Raw genomic sequence first — 24951 nt, 5'->3', positions numbered from 1 at the left:
TCATAAATGGTATAAATCAGACCTCCCAAACACTATCCAAATTCTGTCCAAAATGCCCTAGAAGTTGCCACCAATAAAACCCTAACATGCACATGCAAATTGCCCAAAATAAAGGTGCTCAAATGTGATGGATTTTGCTGCCTTATGAAGACTGGAATTGACGCCAAAGGATCAGATCTGAAAATGAATCAAATGCTGCCCAAAACAGTCCACAATGGAGGCACCAAAACCCTAGATGCTTGCCCAAAATTGCCAAAATGGAGTGCTGAAGAAGAAGTGCCAAAATTGTCCTCTCTATCATCAAAAATGGATGATAACACATGCCGCAAAACCCTAGCTCGCTGCCCATGAACAGATCTGATATGCCCTTTCAAATGCCGCCACAAACCCTAATTTGCATGAAACATCACCACCATTGAAGGCTGATAAAAAAATTGCAAGTATGGATGCCAAGAAAGTTGCCTTCAAACCCTAGTTTGCATGCAAAATTGCCAATGTAGAAGTGCTGCCAAAAATCGCAAGTGCTGCCTTGGAGAAGCACTCCAACTTTGGAGTGCAATTATGAGAGGAGAGAGAGAGGGGAGATCTCCTTTATAGGGACTTTTTGCCTCTCATCAAACGGCTGATCTCGTGCATGATATTAAATGAGGGGTTAAACACTCATTAAATGGACCATTTAAGTCTAAATTATAGTTAATTGTTCCATTAGTGGATTAACTTATTGAAAGAAATGGAAATTAAATTGCCTAAAATTGTAAATTGCAAAGGGAAATTGAAATAATTAGCCATTAAGAATAGAAATTCTCCCCTTGATGAATTTTGCAATTAAAATCCCTTTGAAACGAAATTTAGAAGCCTAAAACCACATTTCAATTTCAACTCAATTGCCCTCTAAAAATTTCGCCAGTCATGCTAGAGAATTTAAAATCATTCCAAACGAATTTTTTCCATCAAATCCAATTTTTTTACTTGCAATTTCAATCCAAATTTTGCAAAAATAAATTCATCTAAGCAATTTAAAAAATTAAAATCGAAATCTATTTCATCCAAAAAAAATCGTTTTCACCAAAATTTTCAAGATTTTCAAAACAGTGATATCCAAATTTGATTTTCAAAACGTTTTAAGTTTTTCAATTTTACCAAATTTCCAAAATCTGTTAAGTCCCAAAATTCACAATTTCATCTTGCCAAAATATCATTAAAAAAAATTTGCTGTTTGGGATTTGTTTGGCCTATGGAAGAAATTGCCAGTCCATGAAAATCGAAATTAAGTTGACACTGGGTGAAAACAAAATGCAAATGCGTAAGGGGCCTAATGGCGAATTGCCATTCTACCGAACTCGAGCAGGGCTAAAATTGACAAGGCGGCCAAAAAAAAATCAACATCACGCGAAAAATTGTCAAGGCAGAGGTCAAAAATGGGGGTCCCCAAAATTTTGGGGTGATGATGTGAAAACCTCACAGCAACTTCAAAAATAAATTTCAATCTACCATTGCTTTTACCCATGCTTGGACAAATTGGACTCTTAGAATTTTTTTGGGAATGCCATTTTTGGACACCTCCAACACTTAAAAGATTTAATTCAATATACCATTGCTTTTCAAGGGAAAAATGACCCATGCTTGGACAAATTCGACTCTTCAATTTTTTTTTTTGGAATCAATACTTTCCAAATGGCCCAGTCCGGACAATTTTTAGACTTAGAAATTTTAAGCTTTCCATACTTCGTTCAAGGGGAATATCTCCCCCTATCTAGACAACATCCAAACTTGGAAATATTTTCTGTGTTTTTAACTTCCTCCAAGGGAAAAACGACCCTAGTCTAGACAATTCATAGACTTCCAAAATTTTCAAGGTCACCCTTGGGGGAAAATAGACCCTTGTTTGAATGTTTCGAAAACTTGAAATAATTTCAAGCAAATACCATCCAAAGTGGTGGAAATTCATAGTAGGCGTGGATTTTGCCCCCAACACTTAGATTTTTTGTGGAAAAGACCAGTGGAAGTGAGGAATTTCATGTCAAGTCTGGATTTTGATCAAAATATGAAGGGAAATTCATAGTGAGTCCGGATGATGATCAAAATAGAAGGCAAATGCAGTAGAAGTCTGATTTTCATCAAAATATGAAGGGAACTTTATTATAATTCTGGATTTTGATCCAAATGTGAAGGGAAATTCATTATAAGCCTGGGTTTTGATCAAAAGAAGTGTGGGGAAATTCATTATAAGTTTAGATTTTGTGTACTTTTATAAAGAAAAAATGTTTTCCTTAGGATTTGGCAATTTTAAGTATGAAAAATCAATTAATAGAAGGATAATAAGGCCCTTATGCATGAAATATGCCTTTATTAGTTTGTGCCATGGCAGAATACTTATGCAATGGTTAAGTGCAATTAAAAAATATTATAATTTTTATACTAGCCAATAGAAACAAAGTATTATTCAATGTAGCGAATATGTTATATAGTTTAAATATGTTTACATATTTTTTAATCTAAATGCTAATTATTTCAAATCCTATTGGATGGAGGGAAAAAAGGTAAGGAGAAAAATAATTTTTACATTCAAAACTTACCTCAAAATTTTAAAAGCTACTCTTCTTTGATAAATAAATGATACTACTAGAAATTTTTTGCATCTCAATTTCTGTTCTAGAAGTCTCTCTGTGGACACTGAAAATCAGTTAATGTCACATGGGTTAGCTACATGGGTCAGCTGCATAGGAAATTTTTAGCTACAGAGGAAATTGATTTCAGGTTTAAGCTTATACAATTTTTGCAGAGATGTTTTCAGATTTGACGTAGAAAGAGTGTCCCTTTGTATTCATGCTATGCACTGCACTGAGGGTATCTTCTTACTATTTTGGGAACTTCTAAAATTGAGATAATGTCATGACATTAGTCTTTTAAATAGCATGATTTTAACTGCGTTGAGTTGCAAAAACTATGGCCATTGTACCAGTGTTTACCAAAAGTGGCAAAAACAAAGACATACAGCCCTGGGGCAGTGATCCCCTTGTGGACTCTTTCTGCCTTTTCTGTCATGGGAGATGGATAGAGCCACTGCTTTGGAATTTCACTGCCTCTTCCCTCTTTTCCAAGGATGCCCATGTCAAGTCCAATATGCATATTGACTGGTGCGAAAGCGCTGATGTCCAAATCATTTTGGCCGATCTCCTAGTTAATCATCCAGTCTGATCTTTGCCCTCTTGCTCTTACACTTCTCTAATTTCATAAAAAATAAGGGTTTTATTTCTTTTGGGGATTTGTCACTGAATTTGAACAAAAACTAGGGGTTTCCTTCTGAATTTCCACGAGTTTTAGCATTTCTTTTGGATTTTCCAAAATAGGGTGTTCCTCTCTTAATTTCCAAAAAAAAAAGAGGCGAGCAAGGATGAGGTGGAAGTATTGGTAGACGAACTTCTGATTTCTCCATTGCTGCTCCTTAGGTGGATTGAAAGAAGCAATATTGGCTCCGCTTGTTCAATCTCAACGTCTTCCACCTCCCTCCCAGCCATTTGCGTATGGGTGAAGTAGGAGAATTGAAAACCCAACTGAGACAATTAGCTGGGAGCAGAGCACCGGGAGCCGAGGACTGGAAGCGGGAATCATAGCCCGAATGATAAAAGCAGAAGCAGAACCAAGAGGTGCAGAGGATGATTCCCAATACTGGACATTTTTTCATTCTATTCCACTTTCCTAATACCCATGGATGTTAAATGCCCATGTAATCTGCAAACACCATGGAAAAGTTAAAGCCTGGTCCTGCAAGCAACTTGCATTATTATATGCCATCATTAATTATACTCTGTACAATGTTGTCCTCCCAAAGACCATAATTTTCGTGCCATTCTTATTATACTCACCAAAAATTCACCATATCAGCCATTAATTGTGTTTTTTAATGCTCAGCTGAAACATTGAACAGTGCCAAATTTGTTTCCTACCCATTGTGGCCATTAACAATGTTGACGTTTGTACTGATGAATCGAGAGGACTTATTATTAAAAACAAAAAGATTTGATAGTTTATACGGTAATTTTTTAGCAGTGGAAAGGGATTCGATGGGAGGGAAAAGTGATTCAAAGCTTACACCGCAAGTATTCAAATCTAGCATTGTGCTCTGCAACATCAAACATTGTGTTGAAGAAGATGCATTATCTCAATGTGGGCAATTATGCAAAGGTTCATCTAGATTTGGCTCTTCTGACCATCCATTTTCTCCAAAAGGATTGTCAGGATGAAGACCCCATGATCAGAAGGCTTTCTCTCAGGACCCTTTGTTCTTGTTTATGTTTTGTAGCTTCTGTTGGATAAAACTTATATATATAAACAAGTGTTATTGATAACTAATGAGAGCTGAAGAGACATGACTCTATGGAGACATGCGTCTTAAATGTCATATATATATATATGCATTGAGAATGTAATTTGGAAAACAGAGATATTACAAACAGTGTTAGTACATTTACATCCTCTAGAAAACTTAACAGTTCTCTTAGAGTGAAAAACCTTGTGGAATATCTTGTCGGTCCTTTGAGAACAGAGCTTCCAAAATGTTGTAGACTGCTCACAATAAGAAACCACCACCACCCTCTTCTTCCTTACTTTGTGTGTTCTTCCTCACTCTGTGTGCTGTTTATTCTAATGCTTTCTATCTCCTCAGTCACTCTCTACTTCATCTTCATCTCCATCTCAATCGGTTTCACTTGAGACCTACCACATCCTTCCCCATTTTCCTTTGTGAAACTCTGGTATTTGCCTCCTTAATCATGATACCTGCTGGATTCTAGCTGCTATAATGTGACTGGAACAACAATTTTTTTTTTTAATATTGTTGCTGAATATCATTCCTTTTTTCATTTCTACCTTTCAAAATGGTTCAATTGCACGGTTTTGAAGGTACCTTGTCGACTTTGAGTACAACCCGACTTCTAGAAGTAATTTCGCCCAATATCTCAGCATTGTCCACCATCACCTGGAGGCTCTCTTCTTCCTGCAATTTCTTCATTACTATAGCCAATATTTTATATGCATGGACCATTAGTTATAGATCTAGTTGGAAAAAAAACCCTACTGTCTCAAGCATCTACAAACTTGCTTTTCCCTATGCATCTAAAGCCATTTGATTACACTTAGCCATTTTGGGCTTGAAACCTCAGAGTATTTATGTAACACAATCTGTTTACTCATTTTCTTTACATCTCTACAGCTTGAGATAAGACAAAATTGGAGAAATTTGTAATATCCCGGATAGATATTCTAACCGAATTTATCTGATAAATAGATTTAGTATACAGCAAATGGTTTGTTCAATTTAAAACCAGTAGATAACCAGTAAACACTCATATAAAATGCCACAAAATTTGTTATTGCATTATAAAGTAGCAATACAATAACAAGTAAAGAACTCCAATCTTACAAACAGCAATAACAGTCAGATTGGAAATACATAGAGAAGAATGTGTTATTCTAATGTGAATCCTGATGTGAATTCACTACCAATGCTGAGCCAGGTTGGTGTCCGATCCAGCGAGAAGACCCTGAAGGTTTCCGTCATCAGGTTCTAGAAACTGAAAGGCAAGCTTTCCCTTTCTCAAAGATAAATCTGAAACAACTGCAAAATCCAAGCATATTGAAAATGAACTCCTCATCCTTCTTTTAATATTTCACAGTGACTCCAGAAAATGTCCTCAAAAAAGGGACATTACAAAATTTTGAAATTTTCTTGGTAGGCTTTTACAGAATTGAATTTCACTTAAAAAAACAAACAAATATGAAGCTTAGAATATTTTTGCCTGATAACGTCAGTTGCAAATGGTATTACAGGTTGATAAACTTGATCTCGTTTACCATACTCTATCTCATACCTCTGCAAAAAGAACACCCACAAGTGCCACAAACCCATCCGAAAAGGGCAGTCAGAGAAATGGACTGTGCTGATATATTCTACAAACTGAACTATAGTTTGTCTCTGTGGGCACCATTATTTATCAGAGGTGACAAGTGGGCAAAGTCACGTAGCACATCAATGAGCTGTTGTAGTTTCATGCAGCCACAAAACTAGACCATGTGGACTATTTTTTTCCCCAAAAAACTGAAGTTGAAGGCTTGCTGAACCACGTTTAACGTTTTCCAGGCCAATTGGCTGAAATTTGATCATTATGCAGATTACAAAGTCGATTAGTTTTTCTCAGCCAAGACTTGTTTGAGGTAGAAATTGTATTACATTGTAAAATACAATTTCATAAGTAGTTTAATTAGATACTTAGATTCTCTAATATAATCAGTTATATTCAATGATTACCTATTTTTGAAAAAATAAACATATAAATGGAGCTGATTTGTTCTATGCAGAATTTATTAAAATCAAGTGAATAAAATGTCTTGTTTGTGTGTGGATATATTCCCCCACAATAACGCATGTTTGTCCTCACATAACAGATGGTATGATTGCACGTATGGAACATTGTTTGATATGGCCAAATAAGATGAAACTATATGGTTCTCAATTTTTAAGCATTTATGTGGAAACTTGTCATTCAAAATTCTTTTTTCATAAATGGCATAGAATTACACTTACAATTGATTGTGCAATGTCAAAGGTTGAGTCCATTACAAGTGATAAAAAATTAACTAATTGATTTCATTTTAGTGTTATATGCCTCATTAAAGCACATCAATCTTTATTTAAACTTTTAAATTAAATTATGTTTGTTAAATATTACTTTAAAATATTTTTTTACTTTTAATAACTAAGTTGCCAGTTCGGGTTTAGTTCCAAGTTCGAAGTTTGAGAACCGGTTCGCAAGTTTGACAAAATTTTGGAAAAGGGTTTGGGTTCGTTAGTACAAAAACATGTAAAAATTATATTATCTATATATATAAACACACACACATTTTATGAAGCATGAGTTAAAATTAGAATGTAGCATAGTAACATAAACACATTTAAACAACATAAACTTTAAAACACCATAAACAATTAAACTTGTAATCATAGTGATCATACCACCATATAGTAACATAGTTCAATCAACTTCAACATCAAAGATTCAAAACATTTAAAATATCAAGTTCAAGTATCATTGTTTCACGTTCATTGTTTAAATAATGGAATGAAAATCTATTAATATTCTTAGTTCTAAGTTCTTCAATCTTTATCTTCTTCTTCATATTCATCTTCTTCATCTTCTTCTTCTCCGGTATTACTTGCACTAAGGCCAATGGGATTAGCAGAAAAATCAACAATGGTATTGACATCAAAGTCATCAAAATCATCAACTGTAAGCCGAGCAGTGGAAGCATCCAAGTTTGCAATCTCTGCACCTACATCCCACTTCTTTGTCTCCCCTTCTCTGTATTCTTGACTCTTGTACAAAAGAAGGCGCAAATTGTTATGCACAAATACTAGGTTCTCTGCTTTTTTTGATTGCAACCTATTGTGCTTCACCAAGTGGATGAAAGAATAGGTGCTCCAATTTCTTTCTGATGCAGAAGAACTAGCAACTTATAAAGACAACATAGAGTAAGCAATTAAAAAAGAATTAATTCAATCTTATAAAAAATTTAAAATCACTTTCTAGTGATGATTCTTTTGAAGATAAAGTGAGTTAATTTTTTAAAATAAAACTTGTGATATAACTTTGATTGCAAGGGGCTGCAATGTTTGGAATTTTTGGCCATGGAGGTACCACCAACCATGAGCATCCTTCTTGAACCGATGACGAAGAGCATCATTACTTAGACCTCTAACATTGACAAACTCCATGAACTTATCCATGATTACATCTCTCATATCATCATCAGGAAATATTTTTCTAAATGTTGCTTGGTACCCGTCAGACACTTCCATATCTCTATATGGTGGCAACCTTCTTGGTAGATCACAATATTGTGAGCTATAGTATTTGGGGGTCAAGGCATAGGCAAGCAAATGTAATGGAGTGGTCATTTTGTTCCATCTTTCATTAATAATTTTTTGCACTTGTTTGAAAAAGGTCTCTTGCGGATCTTGCTCCTCATTTATAACTTGCTTGATCTTCTCAATCATTGAGTCTATGCCATCATAGATCTCTCCAAGGCAAGGCCTATCCATGTCAATGTACCTAAGCATGCTCATAATGGGCTCGGTGATCTTAAGGAGATATTCCACACATTTCCACCATGACTAAGGGAATAGCCTATCCTTTATTTTGTTTGCCCTTTTAGTGTTCTTTTGCTTCCATACACCCCAATTGTGGCTGATTACGATACTTTGAAGTGCATCTTCTCTTGCACAAGTCGTCTCAAGCCGATTATATGTGATGCAAAACGGGTCTCAGCAACCTGTGACATAAATTAGAGCAAAAAACAAGAACTATTAGATACATATTTTAGAAAAGTATACACATTGCACAAGTAAAATGTGAAAAATCAGAAATTGTCAAATATTAAAAATTAAAATTTACTAACTTGAGTTCAAGTTCATTTACCTTCAATAACTCCAATTTTGAGTATTTCTTGAAAAGAGATTGAGTCATGTGGTGGTTTGTGACAAACATTTGTATGTCCTTAGCCTCTTCATACATTTTTTTGATCCACTCAATTTGGTTCCCAATCTTTTGTAGCACAAGATCGAATGAATGGATTGCACAAGGTGTCCAAAAGAAATGTTGATATCGTGATTCATCCAACAAACCCGCTATTCTACAATTCTTTGCATTTTTTGTTACGACTTGGACAACGTTTCTTGCACCCACTTGTTTAATGGCCCCAATTAGGATATCAATAATAAATGACCCATCTTTTACTTTGCCCTCACAATCCACCGCTTTTGAAAACATTGCCCCTTTAGGGGACACTGCAAGGACATTGATCAAGGGATGGTTCCTGGAATCCTTCCAGCCATCTGAAGCAATTGTCACCCTTGTCTCAACCCATGAGTCCATTATGGGCTTCAATTGATTTTCAATCCATTGGACCTTGTCATCCAACAAGGTGGTGCGCACTTTCTCATACCCGGGGCCACAATACCCTTTTGGAGCTTCATTGGCACCCCTCAACATGTCCTTCCAAAATGGAGAGCGAATAACATTAAAGGACAACCCATTTGCATATAGGCACCTTCCCACCTTAATGTGAGCAATTTCCCAACCCTTATTTTGAAAAGCAGTTTCTAGTGGCCCCTTTCTTTTGTGTACAATGGGGAAAGATTCAATGTCAGTGTCCGCTGCGGTACTAAAGAAGGGCTGGTCTTGTACTATAACATCTGGGGGGGGGGGGGAGGCTGCATTCCCTTGCTCTTTTAATTTTATTGGCACTGCTATAGTGTTTCGTTGCCCTACGTCCTTCTCTCTCTCTTCTGCTGCCTCATGCTCTTCAATATATTTTAACACAGTTCGATTTGGAAGAGGGGCACCTTTTTTGCTAGGGCATTTCTTGACTCCTCTTCTGGTGTAACCACATAAATGACCTACCACACGATGATAAGAACTATTTCTTTCTACACCACATCCTTGACATCGTTAATGGAATGCACCACCTCTTGGAAGGGGTTTTAAAATGTCTACATATAACATATCATCATCCTATAGAAGAGGAAATAGTTTTTAAAGTAAAAATATAATAATTTACTTTAAATAAAAGATATATTTTAGTTTTGGTACTAGTTCTGATTACATACTCAAAATTTCAGAAAGCTTTGCTTTTATGTCTATTTCGCATTTGACCTATACTTCTATTATTTCATAAGATCTTCTCTAATAAGTAAATGCAGAAATGAAATGTAGTTCTAATTTCTTAAATCTGCAGTTTCAACTTAATCTCAATTTTATAAGCATTACGCTGATGGCAGGAACTACGACGCTGTCCGTCTCCTGCAACGTCTTTTGGACTAATTGACTAGCCAAAATTTAATTACAATTAAGATTTTAAATTAAACCCACTATAGTTGACCCCAAAAATGTCTAAAATTTTAATGTTCCCACTTAAGAATCACAACTTGACCACTTGATTTTTCTGTCACCCCCAGTCTTTTAAATCTCTAATTGCCAAAACCAAACTAACCTAACTACTCCATGCGAAAAGAGGAGGTCCCCATTTGCAATGGGCTGATGGTGTGAAAACCTCACAACATCTAGCATCCACCCAATGAAATGTTCCTAAACATTTCAAGAATATAACTTGCTTCGATCCAATACCTTAGATTATTTCCCTTTTCACCTATCAAATGACTATGAAAGCTGTCAAAATGGAAGAATCTATGAAATAAGCTAGGAACCTTAATCTTTAGCTACCCACATGTGTGCAAATGTGTTTATTTTCCGCTCAACAAGAACATTGAAAGCTTCTTAGATTCCTTGTAATTAGCTATTTTTATATCCATACTCCAAAAGCATTCTGGATAGAGCCTCACTGATAGTCAGGCATCCATATCCCTGACGACGTTATTGCTGTGATTTCACCACAGACATTGCTCTACTCTAGTGATTTTTATTGAATAGTACTAGTAGAGATATTCACATACCTAGAGCCAAATTGCCTTTATTTTCTTTTTCTTTTCTCATTTTCATCTCTCCCTTTCTTATTGTATTGCTTTTTTTCTTTCTTTTCAAATTCCATTTTGGCTTATAAGCTGTAAAGCTTATAATGAATTTGGAGAAACCACAATCAATTGACTCAAGGCAAATTACTCTCCTAGCTCCTAAGACAACTAAGCTAACTAATAGAAAGGAAACCTATCCTACTCCTTGAGCCAAGTGGCCTAAGACAATCCTTTCTTCTTCCATTAATGTTTCCTTGAATTCTTTGGCTCCCTTCTTGCTTCCTCCATGCCCTTTCAAATAAACTCTCCTCCCTTTTATATCTTGTGTTGAGGGAGGCACAATTCGTCATTGTCTATCTCTTGATATTTCATTAACTTAATTGACTTATAACTATATTATATCATATATAATTTAAATTTAGTTTAATTAATAATTTTTGTCTTAAATCCTATTTCAAAAAGAAGACATTACAATCCACCCTTCCCAATATTGCTTGCATTCAAGCAATGCCAATTTTTATAAAAATCTATCAATGTGAGTAGATTCCGTTGTGCAACTTTGATACTAACCAATGCATTGAGAATTTGCAAGGCTTGCAATTTTTAAGGCAAGTTTCATCTCATTTTCTAGAGAAATAGATCAAAGCCATCTTTGTAATGGCATCAAAACTGATTTGGATTGACTAACATTCGGCAAAAAAAATCATATCTTTGGGTTTACTCACTATTCTCTTATCCTAGGTCAATGAAAAGTAGAATCGCATGTGAAACATACACTTGAAATGCAAAGTATATGAATGAACCTATGGAGACATAAGCATACAAAGTATACACATAAATATATGAAGACACAAAGCATACATGAAGTTATAATACCCCTTGTTGGGAATATGCAATTCGACTATCAAGTTCCAATGTTTTAACTTTCGCTATCACTTGTAATGTCTCCTTGTGTAAATTCTTAAAATTATGAGAGTATGCACTTGTAATTCAGTTACAATGAATCAATACTGTATGAAGAATTGTATTGATTTGTACCAAGGGATAAACTTAAACTAAATTTTGTTATATCAATGACTTTTATAGGAAATGAAATTTAATCAATAAGATTGTAAATTTACGATGATTGATTTTAATACACACATTCAATTGCTGTTTCAGATTGCTTCCTATTTAGTATATATATTTAATAATCCATGTCTGATATCGTTGTCCTACATTCTCCTCTTTTGGTCTACCTTACTAGATTCGTACCCAGCGATGCAACATCCAACGTGGATGCACTCATATCCGGATTTGCATTCAAATGCACTCCATAAACAATCCATAGTCTATGGATGTATTTGGATGAGTACATTCGTCTGCATCCATAGGCTGCGGATGTGAACTTGGACAATGTCTTTGGGGCATCTGGACAACATTTGGTTGTCTCTAGCCAACTAAGTCACCTTTTGACTTAAAATAATATATTTCAGTGTGTTTTTTTCACAGTCACCTAAAACAACCCTTTATGAGACCATTCATAGTAGAACCATATCATTTTTGTTTTTGATTGAGTTGAATAGCCAAACATGGGGGCCGACCCTTACAATACCACAACCTAAAGGCTGTCAAGAAATCAACAACACATTAGCAAAGGGGTTGTAAGTTACAAATCAAGGCCACAGGTGGCATACTGTTAGTAGGTTAACAATCTTCCTTAAATAGTTCACATGGAGAACAAGGGCCCATGATTGGTTAGTTGTAGCACCGATGACAAAAGAGGCCATTAACAACAGAACACATAAAGTGGGGCAAAAATCCATCTTACATCTTAGTGGCTCCCAAAAGGAGAAGATCACTAAGAGTTACCATCAACCTCCATTGCAAAAACAACAAAAGAACAAAATGTACCCTTGAAAACTAGCAACAAACATTTGGTTAATAGGACGAAATCCCCTGACTATGTAGAGAAAAATAGACATTCTAACCAAAAAGACAAAACAACAAGTGGAGTTGGCAACAATTGCCATAGACCAAACCAAAATACAAAAAAACCCAACAATCAAGATTAGCAAAGGTGCCAACCACAAAAAGCCAGTAAGAGAAAGACATTACTTGCCAACCTTGGCAGGTTCCAAGCTTGTCCACAGGTTCCCACACCTTTGTCTCCTGGAAGAAGCAGGCCAAAGTAGAACATCACCATCCATGAGCTGAATCAAAACTAATCCCATGTGTGAGTAGACTGGCAACAAATGTTTGGTAATAGGAATAAATCCATTGACTATGAAGAGACAAATAGGCAATTTAACCAAAAAGACAAAGCAACTAGTGGAGTTGGCAACAACTTCCATAGACCAGACAAAAAGACAAAAAAACCTGAAAACAAAGATTAGCATAGGTGCCAATCATAGAAATCCAGTAAGAGAAAGATACTACTTGTTAAGATTGGCAAGTTCCAAGCTTGTCCACAAGGTCCCACATCTTTGTCTCTTGGAAGAAGCTGGCCAAAGCAGAACATCACCATTCGTGAGCTGAATTGACTTTAATCCCACATCTGAGTTGCCACAGTTAGAAGAATGCCCACATAGAACAACCATCATCCTCCATCCACAAGTGAATCCCCACCTCTATAGGAAATGTCACCACCTCGGTATGGAACAAGAGGAAGGATAGTAGGAGCACCATGTATTGAATCCACAACTGGGGTGAAATCCATAGAAGTCATGCAAGAGATAGAAAGTCCAAAGAGGCCAACCATCCAAAAAACAACCTCTACTGTAGATCAGTAGAGTGTGCCAAAGCCACACCTCATAAGGGACAAGAAGGCCCAAGCAAAGAAGTGATAATATCTCTATCCAAATCAAACATATACCATAAGGAAGATAAATGCCAACAAACCAAATGTGATAATAATATAAACCATATACAAGGACTATATCTCTACAACTTCAAAACCATTAGAACAAGGTAGGTCTAAAGAACAGGGTCAATACCCAATAACCTAACACAACCTCACCACAAGAAAATGAACCACCACTAATCTCGTGTAGGATAGAGAGCAAAATTCATTGCACAAGCACTCTAGTTGGATGGATAACGAAATCTATTGCATTCAATCGCAAGCACATGTAGGCAATACACAAACAATTGTAGTAAAAAAACCCACCCAAATAGGTTGTCGACAGATCTAAGAGAAGAGGGATGAAACCCCTTTGTCCATACACATTCATCTACCATGTTTCTTGAGTAGAGAAGAGGACTGCAATCCCTACACTCGTATAGAGAGCCCCAAGCATAATACATCCCATGGAGAAGAATGAGGGTGTGTATAGTCAAAGTTACATGGAAAAAGGTCTTGCCCATATGCATTCATCAAAAACACAATCACAAAACCTTGGTATCCAAAGTTTTTTCATGTATGCAAGGGAGGCCAAACAAATGGACAAAGACAACACATATCCCCTTCAAACACCCATATCCAAAACACTCGAATTGGTGAACAAATGAGTAGGTTTTTTTAGCCAAAGGAGCTGACACGCCTATTAAATAGAAAGACAAGAAAATATTGCAGTGATTAATAGCAAAAGGGAAAACATGCCCTAGCCTTACAAAATTAAATTAGGCATTAAACCTATAAGTGGTAGAGGAAAGCCCAAAACAAGGCTGCACTAGTGGAAAGCCCAAAACAAGGCCATGAACAAACCAACAACCATTAGAGGTGTCACTAGTGTCTGGGCACAATAAACATTCGTAGACATTTCATGGGAAGAGAAAGACCTTTATGGAACAAACAACCATTGTCTTCTGAAAACATAGTCCACAGGGTCTATAGTTTGGAATGCATAATGCAGGTTAGGATGTGGGCCAAAAACATCCAAGAGAACGACCAAACCATAGAACAACTGCCCCTTTCACAATCCCTAACACCATCTAGATCTTTCTTTGAATCTTGACAAATGCTTGAAACCCTAGGTGGGCATCTGCCCCCTCTCCCTCTCCCTCTCCATTTCTAAAATGATAGTATATCATTTTGTCTTCTATTTCGTTCTCTTCTCATCTAGTCTCTATTTTGACATTCTGAAGGGCAAGTGATTATTTTCGAAGGCGACCATTCTCGGGGTGCTAGATAGCTTCCAAAAAGGAGATCTAAGCATTTAAGGTAAACATTTGATCCTATTCTTGAGTCTTTTAATGATTTGTTTTAGATTTTGATGTTTTTTCTCAAGATTGTGATGAAAATTTTCATGTTTCTTTAAAATTGTTTTATTAAAGAAAAAAGAAACAAGTTTAGCTCTCAGTTATAATGTTTCTATATATCTTTATCTTGCACTTGTATGCTTGTATTTCTTAGTTTTTTTCTCTGTTACCGGATTTGTCCCATGTTGCCTGGATTTGGGTCTTGGTCTGCGTGGGTTTGGAATCATGTTTGGGTTTGTTGTGGGTGTGGGCAGGGTCCTTATTATGGATTGTGGGTTCGCCTGGGACTGTGCTGGAGCAAACTTAGGCGAATCCACAATGAACTCATGATGAATCCAGGATGACCTGGGGTAGTAGGGTCCAAAATGTGGAATAAAACAACTTTAAAGAGTGTTTCTTTATAATATTTCTTTTGTGTAACCCTGAAAGGAACCTAATAAAAAATATTTCACTCACCTAATCTCTTTGTTGAGGAAGAGGAGGATGGTATAGAAACATTTGGGACTAGTTGAACCGGTTTGGTTCCAATGATGAGGATCTAGATATCATTGCAGCCGGGGATGAAGCCATTGATCCATCATTTTTTGATGACCCATTTGACCCTTGAAGAACAATTGATACTATGATCATTGATAAACTACCAAACACTTGTCATTTATCATTGTGTTTCAAACTTTATTATTTCATGAACGAATCTATATTTTGTAATTTCATTTCACAATTTAGTAATTCAATGTATGAATTTCTTTACGATCATGAAGATAGATTATTGAGCGAGTATTTAATGTTTATCGTTGACATTTAGCATTGATCCATGATCAAGCAACATATATTCATACTGTGAAATGACTTAGTTTTGCAATTATGCATGTTTCTCTTTTTTTTTGTATAGAGAATGCACGTGTGCGCGCGTGCACACACAAACACACACATACTTAGGAACCCACTCACAAACCCAAATCGGAATTTTTTTTTGTTTGAACCCACGAACCTGAATTCGTAACTTAGGTTTTTTTCTAATTTAAATTTTTATGTACTTTATTATAATAGCAAGAAATCAAATTGTGAGAATGACCAGTTGTCAAAGTTTAGTGGGTGGATGGAAACGATAAATTCAAAACTGATATAGTATCCCCTTTATGGAGACATACCACAAGGATTTCATAAGTTGCAAGAGGTGGAGGATATATTTGGAGGTGTAGTTACTATAATCTACCAAAAAATAGCTCATATGATTGAATGAAATTTCACTTTATAGGCCGTGCTTGTAAAGGGATGAGAATCTGCAAAGACTCAAAGAAGAATGGTTTGTCTCCCGCGCAAATATCAAGATTTGTCAAAGAAAAAGTAGGGGGTTTGATAACACAAGTCTTATACTGGTAGAGCTAGAAAAGAAAAAACAATGAATTTACACACTTATATAGTAGCGACCTCCAAACATCCCTTTTTCCCTATATTGGAAGATGAAGATGAAGTACAAATTACCATCCACAAAAGAGGTCCATTGGAAAAGGCATTTATAATGGAGGCAAGAGATATTGATGAACAAAAAAACCCATGTTGCCTCTATGCCAATGGTCTAACTATCAACTTGGTGAGAGGACCATATTGACATGAAATGGTGTTGACAATCTAAGTCATAGTATTCGATGCATATAAAACATGAGATTCGGATATTATTGTTTTCTAAAATATTCGTTGAATTCGCAGTTATTTGAATGGAAAAATCAGAGATGTTTGTTTTTTTCTAAAATATTGGCTGAAATTTGGCACAAAAAATAGGGAATGTTTTTCTACTGCCATAAACATATATTTAGCATTTAGCATCGTTTTTAGGGTTTTCTAGTCAATTTTTCTCTATATAAGAACAAACAGAATATGTATAGCATTAGATTTCTGTAACCAGCGTTCCTGCCATTAAATCCATTCTAGCTCTAGCCATGCATCTGCAACCAGCTGCTGCTCCTTCCATTCAATCCATTCCAGCTCTAGTCATGCATTTGCAACCAGCTGCTGTGTGTCAACGACCATATGCATTTGTTTTAATTTGTTTAATCCTTTGAAAACTTTGATAAATTAATGTCATTGCTATTATATTAAATTTTTTAATTATAAATGAAGATTTTATTTTATCAAATTTATTTCTTTTCAAAACTTTGATAGACTAATGTACATTGTTAGCATATAAATTTAAATGAAGATTTCATTTATTGAATTTATTTCTTGTGTGAACTTTGATAAACTAATTTCCATTGTTCTTATATTAAATTTTATTAATTATGAATGAATATTTCATTTTAAATTTATTAAGTATACTTGAAAATGTTTTATAATGTTGATATATTATTTTTTAAGTATTATGACTATCAAACATTTGTTCCAAATTATAAATGAAATATTTTAAAAATTTGAAATATTGATAAATTATATGGTTATTTATATTTTAAAAATTTAGAGCAAAGTTTATTAGATTTTTTCTTAAAACTATTTTTTTAAATAGTTTAAAATTGAACTCTATTAAAACAAATTTTTAAATAAATATGTTAATCTATAAGTTTTAAAAGTACTAGTTTTAACTTATAATTTTGTTTATATTTAATTGTTAATAAATGAAATCTTTATTATAATTATCTAATAATATTCTCTTATTTTCATAATTTTTTTATTAAACATTAATAAATAAAAGTAAATATATTACATTACATTAAAAAGAATTATATCATATTGAATATATTTTAAAATAAATTATATTATATTACATATATTTAAAAATAAATTATATTATATTACATATATTTAAAAATATTTTAAACTATATGAGGCTAATTTAATTAAAAATTTTCTCTAATTTTTAATCCACCCAAACTTCTGTCGAATTTTATAGTTGCCAAACTCGAATTCAAATTCGAACCATGTGACTTAGTTGACAATCAATAGTGCACCTCATGGTTTCACGAGTCCTAGGTTTGAAAGGGAGTGTACCACCTTATTGCAAAGAGATAAGAATGCTATCAGGTGTTTCTATTGTTTCCAATGGATGGAAAGATATTAGAAACCGTGCATTGATTAATGTTATTGCAGTGTCCCCCAAAGGGGCAATGTTTTTGAGGGCAGTTAATCGTGAAGTGGAAGTGAAAGATGCAGAGTTCGTTTTTAGAATTCTCATTGACTCCATAGGGATGGTGGTTACTGAGAATGTGGTTCAGGTAATGTAAATGGTGATCAATCTCTATGAATTAGTCTTAGTCTTTTTGTATGCTCTGCATTTTGATTTCCTAGATAATCCTTAATGATTATATTTGCTGATGCAAGGGACTTCTGAATGTAGCAATTGTTAGATATCTGTTCATGCTTTATACTCTAAGTGGCCCTTTAATGAGTACTGATTGCTGATTGAGTATGACTATTTATCATTTGATTCACAACACAATGTATCCCCTTCAATGCTTGGAATTAATCTTCTTTATACTTTATTGGTGGAAGGGTCACCATTTGTAATTATATTATATTATTATTATTTATCTATCTATTTATTTTTATATTTTGATTTTATTATTATTAATTGTTAATTAAATAGTGTTTCAGAAAGGAGAGATTACAACAATTGGGTGCCTTACTTTATAAAACATTCACATGTCACTTACATATCATCTTGGCAGGGATGAAAAGTGGAAAGTTGAATGGGTCGAATTTGTGTATAAGTAATAGAAGATTTGAAGTGCATAGCTGATAATGAATTATAAACACAATTAGCCAAATTTCATGATTAAGAGTATTGTGACAAATGAATGCCATGATTGCAAATCTGTATTGCATGATATTGGAATTCTTGAAGAGAAGCATTTCTAATAGAAAACTGTGTCAATTGTTTTGTATTGATATATAAATATTGATAAATTTCTCATCCAGAGATGCTTATCGTAACTATAATCAACTGTGGGAAGTTTTATATTGGTACAAATTTTTTCACACAGTTTGCTTCCAGAAACACTTATATTCACTATAATGGACTGTGGGAGTATTCTATCTTTAATTGCAATGCTTCTTCTCTTGTTTATGGTTGCAAACTTACAAGAAATTTCTTATGTGAGAAAGCTGACTTACACCTGTACATACACCCAACTATAAGAATTATTTGTACAAACTAATCATCTGTTTCACAATTACCAACAATATGAGATTTGTAATCATAATTGTGTACAGTAGGTGGGGTATTATTGTTATGGTTCTTTCGGAAAATAGATTGTAGCTTATTCTATCTTAATGTGAGGTTAAATTTTTTAATTTATTGATCCATTCAGTTTTTCCTCTTGCTCTAGGTTGAGGCAAATGATGCAGTGACTGTTGCAGGGATGACAAGGCCCAAGCAATTGCCAAGTGAAGTACTCTCAGACTTAGCTATTTCTGCATCTACCAAGTTGCAATCTTTTCGGGTACATCTTCATTTATATGACGTCGCAAAAATTGCATTAAACATACATCTTAAATTTCTGTTGACAAAACTAATTAGATGAATGAAAGCTCCAAATTGCCTTGAGACTGGAGCATGTGTGTACAAAATTGTTTTTCACCATAGAGATGTTAAATAAGAAAATTGTGAAATGTCTAAACAACTTGATTCGTTTTCTTGCAAACCTGTAGTTCTAAATTGTGATACTGATTTTTTTTATAGAAATGTTACAAAGTTCTATGGATTTAACACAACCACACAATTTTGATCCGCATAGATAGCATCATAACATACAATATTTTTACTATTAGACCACTATTGATCTATTCTTGTCAGCTATTCTCTATATTGAGGTACTTGAATTTATCCCTAGGATAGATAATTTTGCACACTAAACTGGACATTTGTCTGCCAAATTTATGATTTAGAAGCCTTCATTAAAATTAGAAGATAGATGGTTTTATAGCTGAAGAATGAAGTGAAACTTGAATAGTTAATTAGACCATCTCCAGCTTCTTGTTGGGACATGTGCCTAAGAAAAATCATGATTCCTCTCTCTTATTTATGACTTGAAATCATAACACAATATTAGAACAAAGAAATAATTAACAGGATTATTGAGGAAGAGCTTACAATTATATTTTTCTTTTTGAATCTTGGAAAAGTACTTGGATCTGATGGCTATCCTGCTTAATTCTAACAAAATTCTTTGGACATTATCAGAAAGATACCCTTGAGATGTTTGAATGGCTAGTTGTACTCGTAAAATATTGCTAAAGCTCATTTTTTTAGGCATTGTAGCTGAGCACCATGAAGTTTTGAGGACGGGGACAGTAGGGGATGCCGAGACCAATTTTTAGGGGACAATAGGGAATGACCATTAAAAAAGGGGAATTTATAATACATAGAGAGGGGGATTTTGAATGTGTATATTATAATATTGATAAACCATTCACCCTAGACATCATAGAAGATTAATATCTAGAAAATTAGCAAAATTCAAATGCTTTCATTTCAAAATATGATATACATATGATAAAAATGCACAAAGCTCCAAGTTTCATGCATGGAATGGCATAAAAACTGACATTTAAACAATAGGCATACTATAAGTCTATACCTAAACTACTAAACAGGAAACATACAAGTCCAACTCCATACTCAGCCGTCCATAGTAATCATAATGTCAAGAGATAAGTAAATATATGGTGATCTGTAAACAACACATGGTAGGCCTAGGAATCTAAGTTAAAATCAGAGCTAGAATTTGAGTCACTACTAGGATGGGGGTCTTCCCCAACCAATGGAATCCCCATCAATCCTAGAGGCGTGTCATCCTTCTCAATTTGCATAGCATCTTTGGGATTGACACCCCAACATAAGGCTGAAGTTTGATGATACCTAATATTGTGTCAATCTTGTAGCCACAATGCATTGTGAACAATAACCAACTTAATCTTATCAGATTTCCACATTCCATTTGAAATGTATTATTTGTCTCTGGATTTGACTCTGTATGTTTTCTTAGCATCACCATTTTGGATCACACTCTATGATCCATCATCAGGATGAGGGAATGCAAGAATAGTGAGATATGCAGACCAAGACTAATCCAAGGGGAATAAAAAGAAGAAAAGGGGGAAGGGAAGCACGGAAAACGAGAAGAAAGAATTAAAAAGGAAAAAATAAGAGAAAAGAAAATGAATATAACTAAAAATATCAACCCTACAAGACAACAAAATAACAAGATATAGAAGAATGAAAATAAAGAAGAAAATGCACAACCAAAAAAGCAAAAAATAATTACACCCTAAACAACTAAAGACTGAGCACAAAACAAGAAACTAAAAACAAAATATATGTTCCAATCAGTGATGTTCTGGAATCTATTAATATATAAGATCTAAATGAGAATATAACAAAATAAAAAATTATATACATATATAAATATTTAAATATATAGTCAATATGAATATAAAAATTATACATCTATATAAAAGACTAAGAGGGAAATATAGTAACGAATGCCATTCATATATATATATATATATAATCACTAGCTTCTTCGATCCTCTAGAGGTAAGGTTGTTCTTCTTGACTAATTGGATGAATCTATATATGGACCAGTTTCTCTATTTTGTGAAAGAAGACGAATGAAAAATATTCTCAACTCCGGTGCATCCCTACCATGTCACATCCACCATCCAATTGGGTCAATTTAAGGTGATGTAGCTCTGTGTGTCCTCATGTCTAGTCTGCCAGAGTTTGGACCACGAAGATTGGTGAATGCAAGCCACGGACTGTGAATTTTAATAGCATCATCTTCATTATACATTTTTGCAAGGGCCTCAAAGAAGCCATACTTCACTTGAGGTGAACACAAAAAGAAAATCTTATTAAATAATGAAGAGATAATCATAAGAGATCTACTGTGCTATTTAAAATGTAAATGGAAACTTGAGATGCAGGGTGCTCATAATGTGCTACCATTTTGTCACACTAGGCCTAAGATGCTCGTCATAAAATCCGAAATTATGGTCCTACTATGAATAGCCTGCTTGATCTGCTCAGGCATACTATCAAAGTGTCTTATAAATTTCTCCAAGGTTAGGAGAGTTAGTATTAGCATATCTTATGACCTGCAAAACAGGCTCAATGAAGGAGCAAATTTATCCACAAGTGCAAACAAGTTACAAGTTAGAAACATCTTAAATTTTAAAATTATTAATTTTAAATACTAAAATCAGCAAATGCTAGAATCGGAAATAATTTTATAAAATGAGCAACAATTTTCCTACCTCATTGTGGACCATGAGTTATCATCAAGGATTCTCTACTGCACACTTCTTCCCTTAGATGTGCTTGACTCATGCCGTCTACCCCACTCTGCATTTATCAACATGGATTATAGACACTTTTGGACCTCAAGCATCCTCTCCAAGAAAATAGAGTAGCTAGCATATTTAGTTTCCTACCTGATTGTGGACCACGAGTTATCATCAAGGATTCTCTGCTGCACACTTCTTCCCTTGGATGTGTTTGACTCATGCCGTCTACTCCACTCTGCATTTATCAACATGGATTATAGACTCTTTTGGACCTCAAGCATCCTTTCCAAGAAAATAGAGTAGTTAGCATATTTAGTTTCCATGGGCTTGAGGAATCCCTTCTTGGAAATTCCCTAAACAATGCAAGTGAAGTGTGATGGTTGCAAATAAACAGTTACACATCTCTAGCCTTTGACACCATTGCCTCTATCCAATCAATTTTCCCATTGTCTTTCCATGTATTGTTCAATGCATGCACACAACACTAGCTCCAAAAAGTGTGCTTTTAAGCACTCTACACCATCAATCCAACTAACTTACATACCTAGGCTGAATTAGTGATTACTTACACAACATTAGTGGATCTAACCTTTTCTATAACATCTCTGAAAACTTGAAATTGGGAGGTTTCATCCTTCCTTTTCCCTAACAATCTATAACTCTAAAGAAAATAAGAGCTTTTTGTGCCAGTGAGTAGTGACAATAAGATTGATGAGTGGCCGATGTATGATTGTGTCCACCCATCCATGATGATGGAACATACATCCCTCAACCATGTCTGTCTCATATCCTCCATCAAAATACTCATTTTGGAGTACTATTTATCAAGAAGGGTGGTGCCTAGTTTAGTTTCTCCCAGTGGAACAAATTAGGGACCAACATCATAGATATCTTTGCACATTTGTTTAAAATATGATGATCATGACACATGGAATGGTTGAATGAGCATAAAGGAATTTAGCAAACAGATAATTCAGTCACCTCTCGTGCTTGCAAATTTAAAAATTTGAGCAACATTGGTTTCTCTCTTAGCCTTCTTTGCCTTTCCTTTAGTAGAAGTAGGAGTGGGCGTGGCACTTTATTCCCTACAATAAGGATCAGTCATTGCCAAACTAGCTTGCACATTCTCTATTGAAGTCCTTGACTTTAATGCTTCCCCTTTCATATGGAAGTTAGTTGCCTCTGTTGTTTTTATTATTAGAAGTGTTTAATCAGAAATTAACAAATTTAAAAAAAAAAAAACAGTAAGTCATAGAATTACTCTGGGAAAACCCTCCTCGAAAAAACCCAGCAACAATAATAATATTTATATGTACATCATGTGAAGAGAAGAAGTCTGATACAATTTAGCCAATACTAGGCCAATCTAAATTAGCGATAATACCACCTTTGTAGACATCACAATAATTCATCAGACTTAAGCATCCATCTGCTTGCACAAGTACGTATCGATCTGACATACACTAAATCAAACAATTCTGTTTCTCCTTAAATGTTTTCTGTCAGCTCCTTTATGTATTCACCCACAGCTAAATTAATAATCCTCACACCTGTGCAAACCCTTATATAAAGAAATAACCACAAATATGCAGACCTTTCATACCTTCGATACCGAGTAGTGATATCCCCCAATGCTATCACTTACTTTTTCAATTTTTTGAATAGCACTCCAATTCTAGGAAAAAAACACCACCCAGAATGACTAAAACACAACCCAACTATGTTCAATATTCATAACATTATATCATGCACGACTGTGGTAAATTTCGACTCTGGTAATTTTCTTCACAAGAAAAATTAGTGCTACAAAAATTCCTTTCAAACGCTCTGCAGTCCCTTCCTTTATGCCACCAATAGCATCGTCTCCAGCAACACAAAATTTCAGAACATAAATCATCCACACTCATGTGCACTTCAGTTTTTAGCTTGAGGCGTTATAAAAATCTGACAGCCATCCACTCTGAAATAGGAAGGAGGAATAAATTATAATGTTTTAAATAAAACAATGCCATCATTACAATTGCCCAGCTTTTGAAAGAGAACAGGTTTTGACATTTGCGATGCATGCACACATAATTCAATACAAGTAGCTCCTGATAAATAAAAAGAAACACATGGACCTGTTAAATATGAAACAGCACTAACATATTAGAGACGACACCCAAAATATTTGACAGGGCATGGAAGGAACAATTTTGTCTAACATGTCATCACACATTATAGATATTATGTGTTTGAACTTTGAAGCATTACAAATAGAATATGTGTTCGAAGCATGTACACAGGCCCCACCTCAAGTTGAAACTCAGGCAAGAAGCTCAATCAAGCAAGCAAGCTGGTGGTAAACAAGCAACTTTTCAAGCAGCTTAAGCTCATCAAACAGCTCAAGCATGTTAACCAAGCAAGTAGACAGCTCAACCAAGAACATAAGCAATTCAATTTGACCTTAATGCATAATTAGGAGCTTGGCTAGCTCAACCAAACCTTTGACATCAATGGCAAAAATTCCTGTAAACTCCCCCTTTGTCATTGATGGCAACTCCGCTCCTGAAACCAAGAAACCAATATTTTCCCCCTGAGATTCTACTCCCCCTTTGACAAAAATGACTGATTTAAGTCAGAAATTATCCAAATATTGATACAAACTGTAAATGTGCAAACACTGAAGAAGGGGCATCAAATAGTGCAATAGATACTCCCTCTGAGCAATACAACTCTTCAATGATGGAGTGAAACCACTCGTAACATCTGTTTCAGCTTTTCAAATGTATATCTTGGCAAGGGCTTAGTAAACACATCCACAATCCGACTCTTTAGTAAAAGCATATTTAAGATTAACTTGCTGATTACTAATTTGTTCGTGCCTCAAATGATACTTGATAGGAATATATGTTAATTGTACTCGTTTTATCACAAAAGATAGAAATAGGATGACTGGAATCTACCTTAATGTCTTTCCATGTCTCCAT

At 34.8% G+C, this 24951-nt stretch overlaps 1 protein-coding gene across 1 annotated transcript in view; it reads left to right on the top strand.

Annotated features, from left to right (window-relative positions):
* LOC149529237 (RNA polymerase II transcription mediator) overlaps positions 1-24951 on the top strand; it is a 144282-nt gene that overhangs the window by 76822 nt on the left and 42509 nt on the right. Inside the window, exon 3 of the mRNA XM_089808233.1 lies at positions 19024-19137. Within this exon, the coding sequence (XP_089664359.1) occupies positions 19024-19137 (114 nt within the window). The remainder of the gene's footprint in view (positions 1-19023; positions 19138-24951) is intronic.

Source organism: Cupressus sempervirens, chromosome 11 (assembly GCF_028749045.1).
Source record: "Cupressus sempervirens isolate cs-2001-9-10 chromosome 11, ASM2874904v1, whole genome shotgun sequence".
NCBI classification, from domain to species: Eukaryota; Viridiplantae; Streptophyta; class Pinopsida; order Cupressales; family Cupressaceae; genus Cupressus; species Cupressus sempervirens.
Note: the sequence above shows the minus strand (reverse complement) of the source record. Positions and strands in the feature narration are given on the sequence as shown.